At 41.1% G+C, this 27,245-nt stretch overlaps 1 protein-coding gene across 3 annotated transcripts in view; it reads left to right on the top strand.

The window, feature by feature from the left end:
- The window catches only part of CD226 (CD226 molecule), a 90,823-nt gene that overhangs the window by 51,886 nt on the left and 11,692 nt on the right, over positions 1 to 27,245 (top strand). For 2 of the 3 annotated variants that reach the window (XM_040264345.1, XM_040264344.1), the window contains exon 1: positions 8,506 to 8,889. In XM_040264345.1, coding sequence (XP_040120279.1) covers positions 8,577 to 8,889 — 313 coding nt within the window. In that variant the 5' untranslated portion in view covers positions 8,506 to 8,576. Of the gene's footprint in view, positions 1 to 8,505; positions 8,890 to 27,245 lie in introns of those variants that run through there. The other variant, XM_040264346.1, reaches the window with a different exon arrangement.

Raw genomic sequence — 27,245 nt, 5'->3', positions numbered from 1 at the left:
GAATGGTTTATTTATTTATTTATTTTTTTATTTTTTATTTTTTTTAGATTTACTTTTTTTTTAAAATTTATTTATTTATTTTTAATTTTTACTTTACAATTCTATATTGGTTTTGGCATAGATTGACATGAATCCACCACAGGTGTACATGCGTTCCCAAACATGAACCCCCCTCCCACCCCCCTCCCCACAACATCTCTCTGGGTTATCCCCGCGCGTCAGCCCCAAGCGTGTCATATCCTGCATCAGACATAGACTGGCATTTCGATTCTTACATGATATTATACATGTTTCAATGCCATTCTCCCAAATCATCACACCCTCTCCCTCTCTCTCTGAGTCCAAAAGTCCGCTATACACATCTGTGTCTTTTTTGCTGTCCTGCATACAGGGTCATCATTGCCATCTTCCTAAATTCCATATATATGTGTTAGTATACTGTATTGGTGTTTTTCTTTCTGGCTCACTTCACTCTGTATAATCGGCTCCAGTTTCATCCATCTCATCAGAACTGATTCAAATGTATTCTTTTTAATGGCTGAGTAATACTCCATTGTGTATATGTACCACAGCTTTCTTATCCATTCATCTACTGATGGACATTTGACCACACTGCATGCCATGTGGGATCTTAGTTCCCCGACCGGGAATCAAACCAATGCTCCCTGCACTGGAAGCATAGATTCTTGATCACTGGACCACCAGGGGAGTCCTTGAGATTCTGTTTCTTTTTCTTGCCTTTTACACTGCTTTAATTAGTTAACTATTGAGATACAGTTGGCATATAGCATTATGTTAGCTTCAGATGTGCAGCATAATGATTTGATACTTGTGCATACTGTAAAATCATCACCCTATGTATATACAGAATTTAAAATTTTCCTCTGCTGAAAACTTTTAAGATGTGTTCTCTTAGTGATTGCTTGTTTTTCTTTTTAAAAATTTTATAAGTAAAAAATTTAGTTTGACCTCACTGCATGGCATGTGAAATCTTAGTTCCCTGACCAGGGATCAAACCTGTACCTCCTGCATTGGAAGCATGGCACCTTAGTCACCGGCCCACAAGTCCCTGCTTGCTTATTTTTGAGAATTTTATCTCAGGTCACTTAAGAGTACTTCCACAGTCCCATGCAGTCAACATTTTATCTTGCGTTTGTAGGGGACACTTTCTATTGGCGAGGTTTTAGAGAAGTTCTCAACTGAGCACATACATAGTTGCGGTGCAGTTGGGAGTACACAAGGCTTCTGCTCTGCTCACTTCTCATTAGCTGGTGTAAAGGTGGCACTCTTCTGTCTGACACAGGGAGCTCAGCTTGGTGCTCTGTGACAACCTGAGGGGTGGGATGGGGAGGGAGGTGGGAGGGAGGTTCAAAAGGGAGAGGACATGTGTATACCTATGGCTGATCCATAGGTCGTACACATAAGTGTATGGCAGAAACCAATACCATATTGTAAATCAATTATCTTCCAATTAAAAATAAAATATTTTAAAAATGCAGTGCTCTTGCAGAAAGCTTCAGGCCATTCTGGCTGTTGAATTTTTAGCCTGTTGGAAACCTCAGCAGGAGAAGGTGTTGTCTCAGGCTCTGCCCTGGGGAGAGGTCTGACCGACCAGGGGTTACGGGAGTGGCCTTTCTCGGGAGGGTGGGTGGGATGACCCAGGGATGGTGAGTGCAGAGGGGAGAGCAGTGGAATCCCGGGAGGACAACGGTGTTTTAAAAGACCAGTAAAGAAAGAGGGAAGGAGACCAGGGCAGGTGAGGAAGGAGAGGGGGAAAGCAGGAAAATGTGGGGTCAGCAAAGCCAAGTCATTTCCAGGAGGGTGAGCGTTCAGTTCTGAGGATCAAGAGTGTGGGTGACTTGAGCAGCGTGGGGCCTGGTGCTCCCACGCTGAAGCTCACATCGGAACTGAGCAGGCGGAGTCTGGAGCAGCGGATGCCCTGCAGAATTCGGAATGGATGGGGAAGCAAAGGGTTAGTGTGCAAAGCAGGCTTTCAGGGCTGGGGGAGACCTTGCTCAGTGCCGAGGAGTTCTGTTTCCTGTCTTCCCCTGGAGTGTTGGCCAGGGTGTCAAGTGGCATGTCTTTCTGCCCTTCATAGTTCTGCAAATTAGTCCTTAGATTAAGAGGCTTGATCACAGTCAGGTTTGATCATTTGGGCAAGGCTGCTACTTCCAGGGTAGCGTTGTGGCGACTCCAGTGCCTTTGTTGTGAATTTGTCAACATGGATAATGGTTGCTGGGAAACATTAATTCATTTTGTTGTTGTTGTTTAGTTGCTAAGTTGTGCCCAACTTGCCACCCCATGGACTGTAGCCCACCAGGATCCTCTATCCATGGGATTATCAAGGCAAGAATACTGGAGTGGGGTGCGATTTCCTTCTCCAGGGGATCTTCTCCACTCAGGGATCACATCTTCGTCTCCTGCATTGGCTGGCAGATTCTTTACCACTGAGCAATCTGGGAAGCCCTATTAATTCATTTAGGCATTCTAAATGTGATACTAAGCACATTTCTTAATATTATCAACAGATACACATTACATATTGTCTGCCAAGTGAAACTGCAAATTTTGTTGTTGTTGTTGCTAGAAAAGTATCAGTTGAGTTTTAGTCTATGCCAAGCACTGTTCTAGGTCCTAAGGATAGAATGGTAAATGAAGGTCTGGGTTTATGAAGTTTGAAGTAAAACAAAACTCAGGGTTTTGTGAAGTTGGTGTTTTTTGTGGCAGAGCTGCTCACATTGCAGGCAGAACCAGTGAGAACTGTGGGGGAGGATGGTGAGTGGCTGGCATGTGATGGTGGGCAGGCAGCGGTGGGATGCCCAGCAGCATCCAGAAATGTGGGTGGTGCCCAGGGACTGAATGGTGCTTGGAAACGGCAGTGAAGCACTGACGTAATTTTTAGAAATGATCCATTACCCTGCCAGAGAAAACACATACAAAATGCAGAGGATTTCATCATGTTATTCAAGAATTAAAAAAAAAAAAAACATATGAAAGCAACACACCGACAAACCTATTAGAATGGCCAAAAGCCAGAACACTGAGCATACCCAATGCTGGCCGGAAAGGGGAGCTCATTCACTCAGGAATTCTCATTCATTGCTGGTTTCCATGCACAATGGTGCAGCCACTGTGGAAGATGGTCAGTCCTTACACAACTAAACGTACTCTTGCCATTCAGTCCAACAGTCTTGCTTCTTGATGTTTGCCCAAAGGAACTGAAAGCTTATATCCATGTGAAAACCTGCACACGGTTGTTTATAGCAGCTTTATTCCTAAGTTCCCAAACTTAGAATAAACTAAGATGTCCTTCACTAGGTGAATGGCACTGTGGTACATCCTGATGACGATATATTATTTAGTACTAAAAGAAATGAGCTATCAAACCATGCAAAGGCACAGGGGAAACTTCAATTGATATTACTAAGTGAAAGAAAAAGTGAAAGTGTTAGTCGCTCAGTTGTGCCTGACTCTTGCTGCCCCATGGACTGGAGCCTGCCAGGCTCCTCTGTCAATGGGATTCTCCAGGAAAGAATACTGGAGTGGGGTGCCATTTCCTTCTCCAGGGGATCTTCCCAACCCTGGGATGGAACCCAGGTCTCTTGCACTGTGGGCAGATTCTTTACCATTTGAGCCATGAGGAAAGCCCTGGGAAAAGACTACAGATGTAGGATTCCAAGTGTATGGCACTCTAGAAAAGGTAAAACTATGAGACACTAAACAGCTCAGTGGTTTCCAGGACTGAGGGGTTATTAGAAGCACATGGAGGGTTTTAGAACAGGGAAACTACATGGCATGGTAATGATAGATACATGTCTTTACACATTTGTCCAAACCGTAGAATGTGCAACACCAAGAGTTAACTCTAAGGTAAATGATGGATTTTGCGTGATTATCATGTGTCATTGTGGGTTCAGCCTTGGTAAAAGATGTTATCATTCTGTGTGTGATGTTGCTAATGAGGGAGGCTGTGTGTGTGTACACACACACACACACACAAAGGCAGGGAAGTATCTTCCTCTCAATTTTGTTGTGAACCATAAACTGTTGTAAAAACTAGTCTTTCAAACAAAAGACAACACAGACTATTCTACGTGTGCACTACAGATCAATATGTAACTAATATATATATAAAATTATCAGTTTTTATTATTTTTTGTGTCTATTTTTAATCAAACGCTTCCTTCCCTTTTAATGATGTCATTTTGATCCCTCCAGATTCCCTTTCCAGTTCCAAGCACGTCCAGATGCTGGGTCGTCTCGGGCTTGTGGGGTCTCTCTGGTTGTTGCTTTCAGGGTCGTTCCATGTCGCTTTACATGTGCTGAGCAGGGGGACCAGGTGGCCTGGGCTCCAGCAAGCCTGCGGGCAAGGCAGGCTCTGCAGCCCTCCTCGGGGTCTGGATTCTCACGGGACACCAGTCAGCCATTTGGTTCATCGGCAGAGGTTAATGGGGGCGAGTCTGTGCTGCCGAGTGGCCTGCCTCTGCGATGGGGGCCTTGGCCTTCAGTCCAGTTTGTGTCTAGTGATAGGTGGGTCAGGTCCTTACACAGGGCCTGTGCTGTGACAACCTCCCTGTGCCTGCTCCCTGAGGGGTCTGTCCACCCGAGACCCCTAGCGAGACCCACAGAAGAAAACAAAGAAAAACAAACCGGGGCTTTGGCCCTGACGACAGACGGCAAAACCGCGGCAAGAGCATGCGGGCCTCTTACTTCCTAGGGTCCAGCACGGCTTGCAGAAAGTTTTTGTTGCTCTTTTGTTAAAATTGTGTTTCTGTTCTTTCATTTCTCCCAACACAGGGCCCCCTCTCTGGTGGAGCCTTTTATTTATACTGGCCCATGTTTCCTTCTCTTTTCTCATACCTTCCTCCCCCCTGTCTGAATTTCAGTTCTCCTTGTTTCCTTTAAGCTTTTATTTTCTTCTCACGCATGTTCTCCCTTTCTTTTTTTCCCCTGGTGTCGGGTCGTCTTGCTTGGAGAGGAAGTGTTTTCCGTCTGGAGTGTGAGCTCTGGGAATTGTTGTATGGCTGCGGATTGTAAACTGCAGGGCTGTGGTTTCTCTTTCCAACAGCATCTTGTCACATGGATCCACTCGCTGAGGAGGAAGCTAGTTTTCAGCAGACATGAGACCTGCATAGACAGAGTATTGTAGTTTAACACAGATGGCATGTCTTATTGTATTTTATAACAAATTGTTTTTTCAAGAGAGGTGCCCTTTCTCCTTTTCTGTCCTCTCATTTCTACTCTTTTTTTCTTTATTGGAAGTATATTTTGCATGTAATATTAGTTTCAAGTGTACAACACAGTGGTTTAATGTTTATGTACATTATGAACTGATCACCAGGATAAGTCTTGTTCATCTGTCTCCATACAAAGTTAGTACAATATTATTATTATTTGGCTGCACTGAGTGGCTTGCAGGATCTTCGTTTACAACCAGGGATTAAACTTAGGCCCACAGCACTGAAACTGCTGAGTCCAGTCCTAGCTCCTGGATTACCAGGGAATTCCCAGTACAATATTATTATCTATAGTCTCCATGGTGGCTCAGACGGTAAAGCATCTGTCTACAATGTGGGAGACCTGGGTTCCGTCCCTGGGTCCGGAAGATCCGCTGGAGAAGGAAATGGCAATCCACTCCAGTACTATTGCCTGGAAAATCCCATGGACAGAGGAGCCTGATAGGCTACAGTCCATGGGGTCACAAAGAGTCGGACACGACTGAGCGACTTCACTTTCACTATAGTCTCCATGCTGTACATTACATACCTGTTGTTTGTTTATTTTATAACTGGAATTTTGTGCCTCTTAATCCCTTTCCCTTGTTTCACCTAACCCCCTGTCTTCTTCCCCACTAGCAACTGCCAGTTTGTTCTCTGTATCTATAAGTTTGCTTCTGGTTTGTTTGTTCATTTGTTTTTCATATAGTATTCATCTTTCTCTAACTTATTTCACTTAGCATGATACCTTCTAGGTCTATCCATGATATTGCAAAGAGCAAGATTTCATTATTCTTCTTATGGCTGAGTATATTCCATTGTGTGTATATACCTCATCTTCTTTATCCATTCATCTGTTGATGGGCACTTAAGTTGCTTCCATAATCTTGGCTGTTGAAAATAATGCCGCAGTGAATTTAGGGGTGCATGTATTTTTTTCAAATAAGTGCTTTCATTTTCTTTGGATAAATACCCAAAAGTGAGGTTGCTGAATCATGTTGTAGTTACATTTTTAATTTTTTGAGGAACCTCTGTACTATTTCCAAAGGTCATACCAATTTATTATGTTCCCACCAATGGTGCACAAGGACTTCCGTCTGTCTTCATCCTCACCAATACTGATTATTACTTGTCTGTTTTATAATAGCCATTCTGGCAAGTGTAAGGAGCTATGTCATTGTGGTTTTGATTTGCATTTCCCTGATGGTTGTTGATGTTCAGCGTCTTTTCATGTGTCTGTTGGCCGTGTGTATGTCTTCTTTAGAAATATGTCTGTATTTATGTCTTTATGTATCACATTCTTAATTACTGTAGCTTTATAGAATAGTTTGAAATCATTAAGTGTGATGCCTCCAGCTTTGTTCTTTTCCAAGATTGTTTTGGCTCTGTGGTTCCATATAAATTTTAGAATTATTTGTTCCCTTTATTCTCTTAAAATTATCAGGGACTCCAAAGAGTCTTTTGTTAATGTAGCTTATAACTATCAATATTTACTATATTAGATATTAAAATGGTGTAAAACTGAAAAGAGCAGAACTTACAAATTGTTGTTGTTGTTCAGTCACTTAGTTGTGTCCAACTCTTTGAGACCTCATGGACTGCAGCACGCCAGGATTCCCTGTCCTTCACTATCTCCTGGAATCTGCTCAAACTCATGTCCATTGAGTCAGTGATACTATCCAACCATCTCATCCTCTGCTGCCCCCTTCTCCTCCTGCCTTAGTCTTTCCAGGCATCAGGGTTTTTCCCAATGAGCCAGTTCTTTGCATCAGGTGGGCAAAGTTTTGGAGCTTTAGCTTCAGTATCAATCCTTCCAATGAATATTCAGGGTTGATTTCCTTTAGGATTGATAAGCTTGATTTCCCTATAGTCCAAGGGAGTCTCAAGAATCTTATCTAGCACCACAAATTGGAAGCATCAATTCCTCAGTGCTCAGCCTTCTTTATGGTCCAACTCTCACATCCTTACATGACTACTGGAAAAGCCATAGCTTAGACTAGACGGATCTTTGTTGGCAAAGTGATGTCTCTGCTTCTTAATACATTGTCTACGTTTGTCATAGCTTTCCTTAGAAGAAGCAAGTGTCTTTTAATTTCATGGTTGCAGTAATTTTGGAGCACAAGAAAATAAAATCTGTCCATGTGTCCACATCTCCCCCTTCTATTTGCCATGCAGTGATGGGACCAGATACCATGATCTTAGTTTTTTGAATGTTGAGTTTTAAGCCAGCTTTTTCACTCTCCTCTTTCACCCTTATCAAGAGGCTCTATGATATACTTTTAAATAACTTCTATGCAGAGTGCATCATGTGAAATGCCATATTGATAATTCTCCTGGCAATCTTGATTCCAGCTTGTGAATCATCCAGCTTGGTATTTCACATGATGTACTCTGCATATAAGTTAAATTAGCAGGGTGACAGTATACAGCCTTGACATACTCCTTTCCCAATTTTGAACCAGTCTATTGTTCCATGTCTGGTTTATAAGTACATATCCCATTAGCCATCAGAGCCTCTGAAAACATCAGTATATTCCTCTATGATGAGTGAATTTCTAAAGAATATATATATTCTTGTAAAATAAGATTTAAGAAGGTAAGTTAAATCTTAATATAACTGTGAAAATAAGTTTGTTATTGCAGGTTTCAGAGCGGGAACTCCCTAGGGTCCTCAGACCACACTATAAGAACTACTGACTTAGATAGTTGGTAATGATTTCCTGAGCACTGTGTGCTGGGTATGCCAGCTATGGTGATAGGGAGGTGGGAAAGTAATAGAGAGCTTCTTGGTTTCCAGGAATTCACATCACATGTGGGTTATTGCTCTATCTATGCATAAGACAACTTGTATATCTGAAAGATGAGTTTATGTATATATTCTGTGAAAATGATTTGCATTCTCTTTAATGACCATTAAAATCTTAATCAGTAAGGTTACAATCTGTATATTTGATACTCAAACACTTAAAGTGTTTGAGTCACCAGCCTAGCATCACCACAGAGCAGTCTTGTGAAATTGAGCCTTTTGATATGGTCACTACCAAGAAAAACTCCAGGGGGTTCAGTTATGTTTCCTATTATATGGTTAACCAAGGAAATCTTGAATATGTGTGAACAACCACATCCTCTTTTCTATTTATGTTCCAGCCTCTTTCAGAAATCCTTTTCTTATAAAAAAATGTGTTGTAAAGGTATCATTTACACTCAGTGAAACTATGTTAAATAACATCATTAGTCATCATTTTCATAGAGCTTTCTGGATATCTCCACCCTCATATCCAAGAACTTGAGGACCAAAATGTAATCACTTGCTTGTTCTTTTCAGACAATTTTGAGGATGCTGGGCCACCAAATAGCCAGATGGTCTCAGAACCTGGAAAAAACATCACGTTCACCTGCGAGCCTCGAGAGAACCGTCTGTTAGAAGAAGTGTCATGGGAAAAGATCCAGCCCCAGCAGATTGACCTCTTAATAAGCTGCAATGTGTCCCAAGGAAGAAGTTACACATCCAAGTACCCAAGACAGATACTGAGCAACTGCAGCAAAGACATGAAAAAGGCCTTTGTCACCATGCCTAATGTTATAGGCTCTGATTCAGGACTCTACCGCTGTGGCTTCAAAGCCAGCACTGGTGAAAAAGAAACCTTTGTGATGAGATTGACCGTAACTGATGGTGAGTGGGTGGCGCCTGTCTCCACGTGTCAAAAATGGGGAAAGCCTGATGCTGTGGGTCAGTTTGTTTTGTCTTTCTCATGACTTTCTTATACAAAATACCTTTAATGATTGAATTTGGTAAGTTGTCAGTTACTGAATGTTATTCTTTATCTTGCTGATCCGTCAATCACAGATTTTTTTTGGATCTGTCATATTCCAAAAACTTTTTAAAAATTCAGTGCATCTGAAAAATATGTGGTATCAACACCCAATACGTTTTGACTATATAATTTCTTTTTTTAAAAATGTCTTAAAAATTTTTTTTATTAATTTAATCATTTTATTTCTGGCTGTGCTGGGTCTTTGTTGCTGCACAGGCTTTCCTTGAGTGGCAGCGAGCGTTTCTAGTTGTGGCGCACCAGCTTCTCATCACGAGGGTTTCTCTAGTGTGGAACACGTGCTCCAGGGTGCGGGGGCTTCAGTGGTTGTGGCCTCTGGGTTCTATCTAGAGCACAGCTCAATGGCTGTGGTGCCCGGGCTTAGTTGCTCCTTGGCATGCGGGATCTTTCTGGACTAGGCATTGAACCTGTGTCTCCTGCATTGGCAGGCGGACTCTTTACCACTGAGCCACCAGGGAATCCCCTCAGCTATATAATTTCTAACTTTTCAATTCTGTTCAAACTTGCTGATGGTGGTGACTGGGTTTTACCATCCTCGTGGCTCCTCAGCAATGACAGGAAGTTGTTCGATTGGCGTTTGCTGAATCAGCATTGAGTAGAATGTAATACATGTGTGGTAACATGCTTGCTCCTTTGCCAGATCAGAGCTTTGGTTCCCTCACTTGTTTTCAGACCTGGGAGCAGGAACAGACTGTCCTTGAAGCTTTGAAACTGACCTTCAGGGCTTCTCACCTGAGCCGGCTCAAGTCCCAGTGCTTATTTAGTATTAGTCATTTGTCTGCTTTGTCATAATGAAGCCCTAAAACCTGTGTGAGAGTAAGAAAAAGTGCACCTGCTGAAGTGCAAATACAGAGAGACCTGTACGGACCTGTGTAGAAGTCAGTCCAGAGGCCTGAGTTATAGCCTAGCGGGAGGAAGGCCATCTCAGACTCCCCCTTCTGCCTCTGGGCAAGAGGAACCTGTCAGAGAAAATAATGTATATTTACTGATGACAGAAATTTTATTTCACTGTATTTTCACTCTCTACTTTCCTCCCTCTTCTCCTTCCTTTCTGCTTTCCTTCCCTCCTTTCCTCCTTCCTTCCTTCTCTCCATCCACCCATCTCTCTTTCTCCATTACCTTCATGTGCTACCAGCCACCTCCTGTGCTTCGGCCTGTGTGTTGACTTTTGAGCCGAGGCTTCCTAGGACGTGGCTGCCCTGCATACACGCTGCTCACGCTGCCGCCTGGAGTGCCTTCCTGCTTTGGGAAGAAGAGGAGGTTTCATGTGTACAGCAGCCTCCGCAGCTGCGCCCTGGCAGCTGTGTGTGCAAAGGATGCTCTTGGCCAGAGGTTAGCAGTTGTCAGTATCTGATCACCTTGGACGGCATCAAAGCTTTCTTTGCTTCTCAAGTGAACTAGAGGGTTAATAGAATGTTGAGGAGGGAGGAAATATTCAGGGGAGAAAAATTAACAGAGGTTCTTCATTTTAAATGTTGACTCCCATTCCTTCATACATATAGAGAAAATACTTCTTGCATTAAAGAAATACTCTTGCATTATAGAAGTGTTTTTAACACCTGGCCAGAGAAAGAAAGAATAAAAGCAATCATTAAGGCTTCTCTGGTGTCTCAGTTATAAAGAACCCACCTCCCAATGCAGGAGAGGCAGGTTCAGTCCCTGGGTGGGGAAGATCCCCTCGAGAAGGAAATGACCACTCACTCCGGTACACTTGCCTGGAAAATCCCATGAACAAAGGAGCCTGGCAGGCTACAGTCCATGGGGTGGCAAAGAATTGAATATGACTTAACGACTAAACAATAACACAACAACAACAAATCTTCTCTCAGAGCCCAAGGTAAGAGAATGTTGTATTCAGAAAATGTCATAACCATTTTCAAACACATCTGAAATAAGATCTTGCCCATTATATGTTGAGAAAGTTATTATAAACATCTGAAATCCTAGAGAAAAATGGATTCTTAGCAGGTATAGTTATTTAACTCTAAATAATTAATAAAAATGTCTTTCACTTATCCAAATATGGCTAAATTCCTTGCACAAAGCTATTTATTTTCTCTGTAAATAAGCCACATACAGTGTTGAAAATGACTGAATGTAATGATCAGTATAGTTAGGGTTCAAGTGTTTTGAATACTTGAAAAATGGATTTTTGACATTAAATTGACAGGGCATGTACACCCGTGGTGGATTCATGTCAATGTATGGCAAAACCAATACAGAATTGTAAAGTAATATAAAAAATAAATAAATTAAAAAAAAACTCAGTATTCAAAAAACTAAAAAAAAAAAAAAAAGAATATCAACTGGGCCCATTAGTAAAACATTATAATTGAAGAAGATGATAGCTGTTGACTCAATATTTTGGTTTAATCTCTTTTCAAAATAACTATAAGTAAAGATTGAAGGTTAAAAAAAATCAGATGGAAAGCAAAAATAGATCACTTGTGTTTCTTTGATATGATTTGAGTATTTCAAGTCCTAGGGCTGTTTGGTCAAAAATCAATGTAGGGATGAAAGCAGAGAGACAGGTATGAGATGTGGAGGTGATCTAATTTATTTCAACTGTCAAGGGAAAGGTGATGGTGGCACAGATTTTGTAAACTGCTGGGCATCCTTTTGTGAGCTCCCATCAACTTCTCTTATGGAATCCAAAAGAGATTTTCATGACTCTTGTATTTTACACGCATGTACATGCTTGTACGCACACATGTACATGCACACACATGCACATATATGCACACACACACACACACACATGCCTTTTCCCCTGATTTTGCCCACTTGCATTCATCTTCAGACAAGTACCAGGTACTGAGAGGCCACCAAATAGATGATACAATGTCAACTGATACATTGTATATCCAGGCCTTGACTTATTTTGAACAGAGGCAGAAAGTGGCAGAAGCATTTTCTCTGCTGAATGAAATGTTTGTTTCCCCTTCTTTGTACTCAAGACCTGGTAAGTAGTCTAAAATGGATCCAGACTGAGATTTCTGAATTTGAAACCTGTCGAGACCAAGGGCCAGGAACAAGGGAAAATGCAGGTATACTTACAATGACCAAAATTATTTTGGACCCTTAATATCCTCTGGATTTTCACTAGTCATGGGAAAAGTATTTTAACTTTCATCAGAAGGATTTTTGAGGTCTTCTAATATTAACTAAATAGCATTCTGACTACAGTTGTTTTAGGAACACGTGTACACCCATGGCAGATTCATGTTGATGTATGGCAAAACCAATACAATATTGTAAAGTATAAAAAATAAACAAATAAAAAAATAAAATAGAAAAAAATAAAAAGAAGGAGGATCAAAGACATGAGAGCAGTCCTCTCAGAAAGTTTCTGGAGAAGACCTGTTTCTAACTCTGCTAAGAAGTATCCTTCTCCAATCTTTTCCCACTAATGAGGGTATTTAGCTGAACCATTAAGTTTCAAATAAGACTTTGATGATCAGAGCAGAAGAAAGAGTTAAAACAGAATCTGGGGACTTACACAGAACGTGTGGGAAAGGAGGAGTTGTGTGTGTTGGGCTTTGCTGGTGGCTCAGATGGTAAAGAACCTGCCTGCGATGCAGGAGACCGGGATTCAATCCCTGGGTTGGGGAGATCCCCCAGATAAGGGAATGGCTACCCACTTCAGTATTCTTGCCTGGAGAATCCCCATGGACAGAGTAGGTGATTGCAATCAAATGACTAGGTTGGTGCTGAGATTCTGAGTTATGGGTTAATACACGAGGTAATCTCAATTGAATGATAGCTTGGTGAAATTCTGGATGTTGTATAAGAGCAATGAAAGTTACTCTCAATGTTTTATCACAGGTGGCACAAGGTAGTATTTAAGGATAAATAGTATAGAATAAGAAAGAGACACTGGAGACAAAGGGAATTAGCTAAGAGCTGGTTGCAACAGTCAGGGCAGCAGCGAGGGAGCTCTCAGATGAACTGCCACTGTTACATTCTGGGTCTTTGGCCCACAAATGGGAGCCCACAGTTTGATAGACAAATTACAAATGGCATATAAATTAGAAAAAGGTAACCCCTTCCCTGCACCTATGTGGATCCAAGCTCATGTACAAGTTTGGTCATGGGCCTCAGGTCCCCTACCACTCGGCCGGGCACACGTAGCCTGGCGAAGCGGAAAGATGTTGTTGGTCAGAGGAGAATGTCAGCCTGTGCTTGTCACCACCTCCACAGTCACTCACACCTTCCTACTCTCTCCTCTTCCTAACCCATTTACTCATTCTCACCACAGTTACCTTGTTTCCTTTAGAGTTTCGGTCAGATCTCATCATCTTCATGAATATATAACTTCAAATGATTCCCTGACATTGAACCATTAAGCAGCTTTAATTTCTCAGACTTTTATAGCGGGAAAGGTGATATCCTCAAGTTATTGAATAACTGCATCTATTTGCAATGACCCAGACCCTTACATTAGAAATTACTTGAATTGAGGATCATGATACCTCTGCTTAGAGATGTCAAAGTATCTTTCCAGAGTATGCTTAGTAAGTGTTCTTGACCCATACTGTGCATGTCGATATTCCTGTGTGTTCTAATAGGAACTATGTCCATTTCATTTTCCAGTTTTCTAGCTGGATTGCTTCTTGGTTTCTTCATCAACACTTAACATTTGAGATTTAGTGATTGCTAATCAAAAGAAACCTGAGCTCTCAGAAGATCCATTGGAATGTTTGGGGAGAAAATTCTCATGAGCTTTGTTTACATATACATCTTTCAAAAAGTATATCTTCTTTTTAAACTTTTCTTGTTGTGCATATTCTGTATTCAGTTCAGTTCAGTCGCTCAATTGTGTCTGACTCTTTGGGACCCCATGGACTGCAGCACACTAGGCTTCCCTGTCTATCACCAACTCCCAGAGCTTGCTCAAACTCATGTCCATCGAGTCAGTGATGCCATCCAACCATCTCGTCCTCTGTCATCTCCTTCTCCTCCTGCCTTCAGTCTTTTTCAGCATCAGGGTCTTTTCCAGTGAGTCAGCTCTTTGCATCAGGTGGTCAAAGTATTGAAGCTTCAACTTCAGCATCAGTCCTTCCAATTCTGTGTTAATGATGTGTAATTACTAGTCAATAGACGTGGAGGATGGAATTTGTAAATGAAGACTGAAGAAGTTTTCACTAGGAAATCATGGGCCCACACCCAAGAGACTCTTCCCTGATCTTTCTTTTGTGAGGTATGAGTCGACATGGGTAGTGTCGAGGAGTAGCTGCTCTAGGTTCTAAATCTTGCCTCTAATGGCTTGCAGAGTTCACTGACTCTGGACTCTGTGCTCCTGAGTTGGACTATGAGACTGTTAAGGAAGAGGAATAAATTTCATTTCTTTATTTGACCTTAGTTTCTGCTAAACTTCACTCTGTTTTTTTCCAGCTTATTTGGATTTTGAAAGAGTTTGAAGTTGTAGACAAAATATATTTTTTAGGGATTTATTAACCCAGAACTTTCTGACAGACTCTTCTGAATTTATAATAGATGTGACTATTGTAGGCATTGGAAAAGACCCTGAAATGGTAGGCATGGTGGCTGTCTGAGCTGGTCCTCGCCGGGCTCCCAGGTAAGCCTGTTTCCATGACCTGATATGATGAATATCTGCCTTTTATGATCTCTTCTTCCAGAGAAAATCATGTCACGACAGCTTATATGCTGGAACCACAGGACTAGAGTCTCAGAGCACCAGTGTTGCAAGTTCAGTATCCTCTACCAATACAGACCACCTATGGTTTTTAGCCCATTTAGTCGTTATTAAAATCCTGGATGATAACTGGGTATCCAGATGAAACATACTGTTTCCATCATCACAAACAAGTTACCTATTCAGTCAGGGCCCTCTTATGTCCTTGTAGCTTTACTTTGGGAGGAGGAAACGGCAACCCACTCCTTTTTTCTTGCTTGGAAAATCCCATGGACAGAGAAACCTGGTGGGCTACAGTTCATGGGATTGCAAAGAGTCAGACACGATTGAGCGACTGGAGCACACATCACAGCTTTACTTTACATTTGCCTCTGCCCACATCTTTCTTTTATGAGTCACCAAATTAAAAAAAAAAAAGCAAGCAGTCAGTCAGTTTGTTTTATAAGCCCTGCATCTTGATTTATTCATTTTTCCTAAAGCACACAATCCTGGAATTTTGGCCTGAAGTCATTTTTTGTACATACCATATTTATACAGATAAACAAGATATTGAATTGAATAATGAAAATGGCCAGTTAGTGTCAGAGAAAGGAAATGCTGAAACTCTCATGTTAAATTGATCTGATGGAGTTCTTGCATGAGGAACCTTGTTGAGCATTCACTGTCATCACTCCTGTAAACAAAGCAGTTGGTGGTATTGTGTGTGTGTGCGCATGTGCGCTCAGTCGTGTCCGATTCTTTGTGATGCCATGGACTGTAGCCCACCAGTTTGCTCTGGTCATGGCATTCTCCAGGCAAGGATACCGGAGTGGGTTGCCATTTCCTCCTGCAGGGGGTGTTCCCTACCCAGGGATTGAACCTATGTCACCTACATTGGCAGATGGATTTTTTTTTTTTTTTTTTTTACCAATGAGGCACCTGGGAATCCCTGAGTTGATGGTATTAGAAAGCAGCTAATCCTAGGAACTGTTGTTCTTTAAGTGGATCTTTATCCTCAGCCCGAATTTTAAATAATTTTTATAATGCTTTCCTCTCACTAGAAGCTCAGAGTTCAGGGAGGAATTCAGATTCAGAAAAATGTACTGATTTTGCTCCCACTTAAAATCCATGACCACATTTACCTGAGAGACCTGTCTAATGACGCCAACTGCAAAACAGCCATTTGTTCTTCCTTGTCATGTGTGATTTTTTTTTTTTTAATTTTAAAACATCTGGGAATCGTTAACAGCTTATAATGATCTCTTAGAGCCTTATTAGGAACCGAAGGTAGATGATGGTGTGAATTTTTCCCCAAAGGCAAGTAGAAAACTTCTTAAATTTTTAAAAAGACAGTTCTTTGTATAAGGTTAATGGCATTTCATTCTTAATAGAAATTCTAGTTTTAAGTATTGCAGTTCAATTAGTCAGACAACTACTTCCGACTTCAACTGAGATATTTCGAACATGTTCTGACCTGACCCTTGACAAGCATTCAAAGGTGACCTAGTTCATTTTCAGAAGACTATTATTATTTGAAAGAAAAAGAAATGAAGAATAAATGCAGGCCTGTCAGCTGTAGAGATACATTTTTGAACCCCCCATTTGTATTGTAAAGTTATGTATACTGAAATGATTCAGAGTTTTCTTTAAAGGTATTTATTCAACAGCATAGGGCTTCCCTGGTAACTCAGATGGTAAAAAATCCACCTGCAATGCAGGAGACATGGGTTTGATCCCTGGGTCACACAGATCCCCTGGAGAAGGGAATGGCAACCCACCCCAGTATTCCTGCCTGGAGAATCCCATGGACAGAGGAGCCTGGTGGGCTACAGTCCACTGGGTCACAAAGAGTCAGACACGACTGAGTGACCAACCCTTTCACATTCAACAGAAGAACATGCTTGGATAAATTTTTATAAAATAAATATTTTTCAATCCTCATTGATCCCTCTACACCTTATTTTCAGAATTAATTGAATGTAGTTCACTTTGGCTAAAACTCAGAAGTAACTATGATGCTCATAATCTTTTAAATATAAAAGTGGTTTTATTTAATTAACCCACAGGAGGCAATTCTTCCTTTCATGGATATAGGGTTGAGCTGTTTTAAGCTCTCCATAGTGCTGGTCAGGCATGTGAAATGACTTTAGCGAAGGTGAATAGTGAGTGATGAAAAATCCTTATCATTGCAATGATGGACATGGACAAGTAAAGAGTAATTGTTGAGATGAGAAGAAATGATGTTAACAAAGGATAGGGTATTTTTTGTGACTTCAAAGAATCTTAAGGCTGTGATGGATATGCAAATGACCCCCAAATCAGGGCCACATAGGAGGCGAGTTTACAAATATAAAGCAATACAGGCTTGCAAAGTGTAATTATTCTGTTTTTTTTCATGTTTTATATTGAGCATTGAGATAAATTCTTCAGTCTTTTAATGTGCATATGTGTATATGCATTTGTGAATTAAGATAACTGTGAATATTTGTTAGGAGGAACAATCTGCCAGATGGCAAACATTCAATAAATACATGTGCTTGTGTGGGCAATTTTACACTCACAGGAAACTCACAAATCCCAAATACTTTAATCAAAATAAGTTGTTTTGCTTTTATGTTGATGACTGTCTTTACTTCCTGGCCTAGTAAGTAAAGATATCAGCTTTGAAATCCAATCATGCAATTCTTTTTTTAATAAAATCACTGGCTATTTTAAAAAATGGAGAGAATGGATGAATAGTTAAACTCTAGAGGATAAAGCTGTAGATTTTGAAACTATTACCAGATCCCTTGTTTCTTATAACCAGGCATTGACTTTTACATGTTTTGTAGAGCAATTAGTAAACATTTTTTCATATAACATAACTTAAAGTTGGACAGAAAAATTAATATTCAGCCCAATGCTTTCTGTTTCATATTCTGAAACTATCTGTATGACATTTATAGCACATTTATATATACACCTTTATAAATGTCATAGAGTTTGAGGTATAAAGTTTTCTAAGGACCCAAGGGAAAAGTTATAAATAGCAGTTATAAGGACTAAGTGGCACACGGCTTTGTCTTGGCTGCTGTATGACAGCCTTGCATATTATGTTTATGTCTGTGCCAGTCACTCTAAGACTTACTGATAATTAGTCATGCCTTTGTCACAACAACTCTATTATTATCTACATTTTATGGATGAGGAAGGCGAGGCATGAAGAGCTTAAGAAACTTATTTCAGGCTTCATAGCTAGTAAGGAGTGGGGCTGGGTTTCACAGCCGTGAAGATGGGCTCCAGGGTTCTTGTTCTTAACCATGGCACTGAATTACTTCTACAAGCAGAAGGGAAAAAAAAAACATTACTGCCATCAACAGCAGCATCACAGGAGAAGCTGGCTATGGTGGAGTTCCACAGCCTTGCGCTCTTCCTTTTGGGAAGTGAATAGGTATCATAGATCACCTACTGAACCAACACATGGAGCAGGTGTAGGCAAAGGAAGTGGGGTTTGATCACTCACTATTTTCTTCCAGCCCCTGTGCTTACATGTGCTCAGGTCATCTAGGTGCTGTGTCTGTGGGTTCCCCACTGACTTGTCCCCTTTCCTGGGGCTTGTATCATGAAGTCATGTGAGGGAGGGTGTTCACACAGTCTCACGTAGTTCCATCACTAAGTCATTACTGACACTTTGCGACCCCCCTGGACTGCAGCACACCAGGCTTCCCTGCCCTTCACTATTTCCCGGAGTTTGCTCAAAGTCCTGTCCACTGAGTTGGTGATGCCATCCAACCATCTTGTCCTCTGTCGCCCCCTTCTCCTCCTCCCCTCAATCTTTCCCAGAATCAGGGTCTTTTCCAATTAGTCAGCTCTTTGCATCAGTCTCATGAAGGACAAGCAAAATCAGGTATCAGGTATTAGGGTCTGGAGGTGAGGGCTGGTCCAGTCCATGCCAGGAACTGATGAGGGGACTTTAGGAGTAACCCCTGAGCAAAGGAGAGTTAAGGTTCTTGCTGGAGAGAACTGGTGAGAGCTCAGCTCTCAGGTGGCTTCTCAGCTTTGCAACCAACTGCCTCCTAGGTCTTCACCAGACCCACCCAGTACACTTGCCCTGTGGGAAAGCTCCATTCCCTTGAGCAACTTCCCTGAAATCAGCTCAGAGTTCCCCACATCACCCTCCTTCCATTTTAAGTCTCCTCCGTCTCCTTCCTCTCAAAGCCTGCTTTTCCTCTAGGTCTTGTAGACGATAAATGACCATTGAACCCAGAGCTGGAGTTATTAGCTATCAGAATAAGGGCAGTGAAGGCTTAACCCTCAGAATCTCCCAAGAAAAAACAAAAGTTTCTTTTCTATGTTAAGTATCCTTTATTTGAACAGCTAAATACATAAAATATTTCAATGGTATGTTATGCCCACCATGTCTTATTGCATGGGTGAAATGTTCATCTGGATTTTAGTGGAACATTTGAAAATTTTCCCATTATATCCTCTTGGATTAGCATCATAGTGACACTGTAAGGTAGAGTTACACTTGGTTAAACAACAGTAATAACAACAATGTGTTGGGGAATTATTAGAAACAAAATCTTCTCCCTACCCAGAAAACTGCTCCACAAGGGTAGAAGGGAAAGAAAACAATTTTATTATTGAATAAGCATTAAACCAGAATTGTGATATGCATCACAGGCAGTCCACTAAGAGACTGCAAAGATAGAAGGAAATCTGAACTTCTCAGAGTCCCACAGATGCAACTATACATATGTTTTCAAGGTAAACAGTAACTAGTCCTTGCGTAGGAGGACTCGGTAACATCATTTGTCTTGCACAGCTCCTCCGAAATTCACCTGGCATCCGGAGTGACCACCTGTGTTGGCTAACTGGCTTTATCCAAAGGAAAAATGAGCTTTTTACATCTTTACAGCTGGAGGTAGTTTTGTACCTTGAAGCATGGTGCCCTTGGAACTTAGACTCCTGTCTTCCCACAGAACTGGAAGATATGGGCTCTCTCTTCCTTGATGATTGCATTTCAAAGAGATGGCCCTGATTTATTGAGTGAAAGGATACACAGCAATATCAGCTAATGGAAAAGATGGGCGGGGCAAAGTCAGGATTGGCTGATTCCCAGAAAGAAAACAGGTGTTTAGCATAAACCACATTGTATCAACAGTTCAGACTCAATAAACCACCTTGGCAGTTAAGAAAAGGTGAGAATGCTCTCCAAAGTCAACTTCCCACACACCAGCCAAGGGCAAACCTTGTAAGCAGGGCTTTCTAAGGACAGTGATCTTGGGGCTGCTACACTGACTCCTTTCTGCACACTGATTCACCACGGAAGTGAGCAAGATGTGTGCAGGTCTTAACATTCTTGTAGTTGTTTTTCAGTAGCTCAGTCGTGTCTGACTCTTTGTGACCCCATGGATTGCAGCATGCCCGGCTTCCCTGTCCTTTACCATATCCCAGAGCTTGCTCAAACTCATGTCCATCGAGTCAGTGATGACATCCAACCACCTCATCCTCTATCGTCCCCTTCTCCTGCCTTCAATCTTTCCCAGCATCTGGGTCTTTTCTAATGAGCTGGCTCTTTGCATCAGGTGGCCAAAGTATTGGAGCTTCAGCTTCAACATTGGTCCTTCCAATGAATATTCAGAATTGATTTCCTTTAGGATTAACTGGTTTGATCTCCTTTTAGTCCAAGGGATTCTCAAGAGTCTTTTCAACACCACAGCTCAAAAGCATCAATTCTTTGGTGCTCAGCTTTCTTTATAGTCCAACTCTCACATCCATACATGACTACTTGAAAAACCATAGCTTTGATTAGATGGACCTTTGTCGGCAAAGTAACACCTCTGCTTTTTAATACGCTGTCCAGGTTGGTCATAGCTTTTCTTCCAAGGATCAAGTGTCTTAATTTCGTGGCTACAGTCACCATCTGCAGTGATTTTGGAGCCCAAGAAAATAAAGTCTGTCGCTGTTTCCGTTGTTTCCTCATCTATTTGTTGTGAAGTGATGGGCCTGGATGCCGTGATCTTAATTTTTTGAATGTTGAATTTTAAGCCAGCTTTTTAACTCTCCTCTTTCACCTTCATCAAGAGGCTCTTTAACTCCTCTTTGCTTTCTGCTGTACAACAAAGGGATTCAGTTATATTAATACAAATATATATACATATATATTCTTATATTCTTTTCCACTATGGTTTATTATAGAATATTGAATATAGTTCTCTCTGCTATATAGTAGACCTTGTTGTTTATCCATTCTATGCATAATATCTTGCATTTGTTGATCTGAACTCCTAATCCACCCCTCCCCCCATCCCCACTCCCTTGGCAATGAGTCTGTTCTCCGAGTCTGTGAATCTGTTTCTGTGTCATAGATAAGTTCATTTGTGTCATATTTTATTTTACTTTTATATTTTTTTAGTTTCAGCATTTTATTATACTTGTTTTTAATTAATTTTATTGGAATATAGTTGATTTACAATGTTGTGTCATACTTTGGATTCCGCATGCATGATACCTTTATTTTGAGGAGGAATAGTTACTATTCACTCTGAAGAAAAATTAGAGGTTGATGTCATGGTCCTTTAATTCTCTGCAAATAATTTATTCCCTAGGACCTTCTTGCTATAAAACAGGGAAAGGTTTCTGAAATACAGAGAGTATAAAATTGATTTGCACAAAGAAGTTTGACCTTTGAAAACTTGGAACCACATTACCATGCCAAAAACTGCTTGATGCATATTGCAGGCATACAGGAAAGTTCAACAAACTCAAAGCTACCTTTATTTCCAGGGGTCCCTGAAACAGACTGCCATCCTACACATGTTTATCAACACCTCTTCTACCTTTCCCCAGAAAGGTGAATCTAGTTACAGAAACAAACACCCTCTGTTTTACATGATTAGAATAACATGGAATTTCAACATGAAAGAACAGAAGTTAGTTACTTAACTCTGATTCTGAATGCATGCATACAGAATAAGCACACTCTTGATGATGTACGTTATGTAGTGCTCAAATGTATCAAGCACCTCTACATGTCTTACCTATGCAGTTCAGTCGCTCAGTCGTGTCCGACTCTTTGAGACCCCATGAATCGCAGCACGCCAGGCCTCTCTGTCCATCACCAACTCCCGGAGTTCACTCAGACTCACGTCCATTGAGTCAGTGATGCCATCCAGCCATCTCATCCTCGGTCATCCCCTTCTCCTCCTGCCCCCAATCCCTCCCAGCATCAGAGTCTTTTCCAATGAGTTAACTCTTTGCATGAGGTGGCCAAAGTACTGGAGTTTCAGCTTTAGCATCATTCCTTCCAAAGATATCCCAGGGCTGATCTCCTTTAGAATGGACTGGTTGGATCTCCTTGCAGTCCAAGGGACCCTCAAGAGTCTTCTCTAACACCACAGTTCAAAAGCATCAATTCTTCAGTGCTCAGCCTTCTTCACAGTCCAACTCTCACATCCATACCATGACCACTGGAGAAACCATAGCCTTGACTAGATGGACCTTAGTCGGCAAAGTAATGTCTCTGCTTTTGAATATGCTGTCTAGGTTGGTCATAACTTTTCTTCCAAGGAGTAAGCGTCTTTTAATTTCATGGCTGCAGTCACCATCTGCAGTGATTTTGGAGCCCCAAAATATAAAGTCTGACACTGTTTCCACTCTTTCCCCATCTATTTCCTGTGAAGTGATGGGACCAGATGCCATGATCTTCATTTTCTGAATGTTGAGCTTTAAGCCAACTTTTTCACTCTCCACTTTCACTTTCATCAAGAGGCTTTTTAGTTCCTCTTCACTTTCTGCCATAAGGGTGGTGTTATCTGCATATCTGAGGTTATTGATATTTCTCCCAGCAATCTTGATTCCAGCTTGTGTTTCTTCCAGCCCAGCGTTTTTCATGATGTACTCTGCATATAAGTTAAATAAGCAGGGTGACAATATACAGCCTTGACGTACTCCTTTTCCTATTTGGAACCAGTCTGTTGTTCCATGTCCTAACTGTTGCTTCCTGACCTGCATATAGGTTTCTCAAGAGGTAAGTCAGGTGGTCTGGTATTCCCATCTCTCTCAGAATTTTCCACAGTTTCTTGTGATCCACACAGTAAAAGGCTTTGGCATAATCAATAAAGCAGAAATAGATGTTTTTCTGGAACTCTCTTGCTTTTTCCATGATCCAGCAGATGTTGGCAATTTGATTTCTGGTTCCTCTGCCTGTTCAAAAGCCAGCTTGAACATCTGGGAGTTCATGCTTCACGTATTGCTTAAGTCTGGCTTGGAGAATTTTGAGCATTACTTGACTAGCGTGTGAGATGAGTGCAATTGTGCAGTAGTTTGAGCATTCTTTGGCATTGCCTTTCTTTGGGATTGGAATGAAAACTGACCTTTTCCAGTCCTGTGGCCACTGCTGAGTTTTCCCAATTTGCTGGCATATTGAGTGCAGCACTTTCACAGCATCATCTTTCAGGATTTGAAATAGCTTCACTGGAATTCCATCACCTCCACTAGCTTTGTTCGTAGTGAAGCTTTCTAAGGCCCACTTGACTTCACATTCCAGAATGTCTGCCTCTAGATGAGTGATCACCCCATCGTGATTATCTGGGTCATGAAGATCTTTTTTGTACAGTTCTTCTGTGTATTCTTGCCACCTCTTCTTAATATCTTCTGCTTCTGTTAGGTCCAGACCATTTCTGTCCTTTATCGAGCCCATCTTTGCATGAAATGTTCCCTTGGTGTCTCTAATTTTCTTGAAGAGATCTTTAGTCTTTCCCATTTTGTTCTTTCCCTCTATTTCTTTGCATTGATCGCTGAGGAAGGCTTTCTTACCTCTTCTTGCTATTCTTTGGAACTCTGCATTCAGATGCTTATATCTTTCCTTTTCTCCTTTGCTTTTCACTTCTCTTCTTTTCACAGCTCTTTGTAAGGCCTCCTCAGACAGCCATTTTGCTTTTTTGCATTTCTTTTCCATGGGGATGGTCTTGATCCCTGTCTCCTATATAATGTCACAAACTTCTGTCCATAGTTCATCAGGCACTCTATCTATCAGATCTAGTCCCTTAAGTCTATTTCTCACTTCCACTGCATAATCATGAGGGATTTGATTTAGGTCATACCTAAGTGGTCTAGTGGTTTTCCCTACTTTCTTCAATTTAAGTCTGAATTTGGCAATAAGGAGTTCATGATCCATAGCCACCCCCACAGCCACTCTGATGTTGATTTCATCATTTTGCAGTTGCTAAGACAAGTGTCCAGAAGTTCAAGTGTCTTGTATTGGGGTCTTCCAGGGAAAAGAATTAGAAGACAGAACTTCGACCCCAAGTCTTCCCTTCTCAATCTGTTCTTTTCAGCAAATCAATATCTTGCTTGGGACAGGTTGGATATTTGCATCGTACCGTTAGTAAAATATTGGAATCGACCTGATAATGCTGAGTCTGTCCACTCACAGATCCATCCTGTGGGAACACACACACCCTGTGTATATCCGTTTGTACCTAGAGTGAACTTGAATACTTCTCCTTTTTAATGGGGTAATTCAGCACAGATAACTTTTACTGGTATCTACCATGAGCTTTCCAGAGCTGGCTAGAGAGAGGGTCAGGACCTGTAAGTTTTTCCCAGCATGTTATTTTGATCCAGATATTTAGGTTTTGAATTACCTGGTCTCCCCACTCCCTCACCCCACCCCAGACCATAATAAAGGATGAACTGTAAACATCAACGCCTGCTCTTGCCTGTCTGGCTCTGAGGAAAGGACCAGGAAGCATTTCTATCCGAGCCTTTCTAAAGAAAGGTTTATAACTCAGCCATAAATACTTGTCATCGGCAGAAACGTAGCTGGGAGGGCTGCAGTCCTGGAGTAAATTATTCATTTATATCTCTCACTGACGTGCTTTAAATTGTTTTAACTGTATTTATCTTTTCTGATGGGTGGGAAAATAATGGCTTTATGGTTCACGACACTTTTGTCCTCCCATGAATCAACACAGCATGGGGATGAAAATCGAAAAAAAAAAAAAATCAGCCAAAAAGTGGCTGCCTGAGAGGAGACAGTAATTCTTCTTTCTTTAAGAGAGGGGCTTGAGGGCTGACATTACTCAAGCTAGGATCTAGTAGCAGAATTTAGGAAAAAGTCAGCATTAGGAACTATTGAGTGACTCCCTAAAGCTTCCACCACCGTTTGCTTTTCCCTTTTGTTTCTGGTTTTAGTCACAGAGGGCCCAGCAAGTTGTGTGGTTACACTAGCCCTGGCAAGTATGGTTCACATTAATGCAGCCGAGGAGTAGGAGGCACAGAAGAGGTAAAAGGTAGGATTACCTATGGACTGCCCTGGCAGGCCAGTGGTTAAGACTTCATACTTCCAATGCAGGGGGCACAGGTTTAATCCCTGCTTGGGGAACTAAGATCTTATATGCTGCACTGCCTGGCCAAAAAATTAAAAAAAAAAAAAAAAAGAAAGAAAGAAAGAAAAAAAATTTTTTAAGTAGTATTGGCTTTAGGCTGAGATATCTGGATTTTCATACCTCTCGAGTATGCTTGAATCTCTACCAGATTTTCATGCTTTTTGTTTTTACCCACCATTTCATCTCTAATGCCAAGTACACACTGTGCCTTAAAATACTACGTGTTAAAAAATGAGTGAGTAAGATGGATCTGAGTCCAACATTTGCTAGAGAGGTTAAAAAGAGTCAACATACTTCACATGAAAGAATGTGAAGAATCTGAAATTTTGATTTTGGTTTTATAAGTGAGCAGCATGAAACAAATCACCATACTTTTTAGTGGTTTCTATTTAATTATCATAATGTAGAGCTTAACAAAGAAAGCCATTGTGATTCTTAAGTGTTCTGAGTACAGTTCTGCAGAGAAACTCTCTACGTCCTGCACTTTAAATATAACCATTAAAAACTGGCAGAGTTTTAAGCAGGCAGACCTGTAAGTTTTTCTACTTTTTTTTTTTCTGATTATTATCATTTAGTACATTTGGAAAATAGCAAAAAGCCTAAAGAAATAATTGCTTTTAATTCTATTCCCTGAAGCTCATCACTTTGAAATTGTGGCATGCTGTTGCCTGGCAGGCTTTTTTTTCTCATAAGTTCTATCCTCTATTGAGATATCTTAGCATACGCATTTGTGAATTCTGGCTTTGAAATTTTACTTAACTTTCTATCTAGAGTCAACAGTTTTCCATTTCACTGGAATTCTTTACATTCATCATTCTAACGTGCAGGCCCTGATTCTCAAAGAGGTGGCCCCAAACCAGCACCACACAGGACCTGCAAATTCTAGGACCCTCAGTGCTCAGTTGCTGAGTCATGTCCGACTCTTCATGACCCCATAGACAGTAGTCCACCAGGCTCTTCTGCTACCAGGTCCTTCTCTCCATGGAATTTTCCAGGCAAGAAGACTGTGGTGGGTTGCCTTTTCCTTCTCCAGGGGATCTTCCCGACCCAGGGATTGAACTCGAGTCACCCGTGTCTCCTGCATTGACAGGAGGATTCTTTACCAGTCGCACCACCTGGGAAGCCCTCCCTAGCCTACTGAGTCAAAAACTCCGAGGGGACCACTCAACCATCTGCAGTTTAACAAGCCCCCCTAGTGATGCTAGTTACATTTGAGACCCTCCGCTATGTAGTCTTGCTTTAGTCTGCTCTCAGAAAATAAGGATTTTTTTTTTTTTTTGCTGTTCTAAATGTTTCACAAAACTCTTTGCTCACATTTCTGAACGTTTTTATAGAGAAAAAATTAATCAAATGTGCAAGCAGCTCATGAAAGGATCGATGTACAGAGAATGCTTTATTCCTAGAGGCTGGTCGTGGTAGATTTCGCTCCCTAGATTGAACTTGATGTCATCCATCTTACCACTGGCTTCCTTTCATGCAAATTTAAGTGCTTTGGTTAATAAGTTATCCACATCCTTCTCATTGTCTTGCTTAGTTTTCTCTTAATAACAAGGGTATGTTAAAGATGCTAACTGGTTTTCTTGTTTCTGTATGTTGTTTGTGATGACTTTGACCTCCAGATACTTTCATTTTGACCCCAGTTGATCCTATGTATTTGCTTATTTGTATAAACTGGAAATTCATTTCTCATTTCAGAGATTAAATAATACTTACATTTTTCTCATGTTTACATTTAAACATTTAGATCTCTGTAGTCCACCCAGATTGGTTTTCTTTCTTTCTTTCTTTTTTTACTATAAGATCTAAATAATATTTCAAAAAGTAGGTAAATTATTTTCCCCGAGTACTGTCAATGAATTTTTTGATCATAACAGTCACGCGAGTGTATGTTCCTCGGTTCTTTGTCTTGTCACAACAAAGATTTGGAGTGACAGACATTAAAGCCTCCTCGGCATGTCACAGCTCTCAGGTCTCGAAACGACCATGTTATAGCTCTTAGACAAATCAGTGTTACAGCTCTATTTTATTTAGAAGACAGCAGGAAAATCCATCTCTGAGGTATGAGGGCACGTTGATCCAAAGACGTGAAGAGAAGAGTGCCCCAGTGTGTGGGGGAGAGAGAGAGAGAGCTGGCTTTGGCTCCTCTTTTCATATATTTATCTCTCCCTGGACCTGTCCTATGTAA

Source organism: Oryx dammah, unplaced genomic scaffold (genome assembly GCF_014754425.2).
Source record: "Oryx dammah isolate SB20612 unplaced genomic scaffold, SCBI_Odam_1.1 HiC_scaffold_22, whole genome shotgun sequence".
In the NCBI taxonomy this organism is placed as follows: domain Eukaryota; kingdom Metazoa; phylum Chordata; class Mammalia; order Artiodactyla; family Bovidae; genus Oryx; species Oryx dammah.
This window is presented reverse-complemented; position numbering and strand designations above follow the sequence as displayed.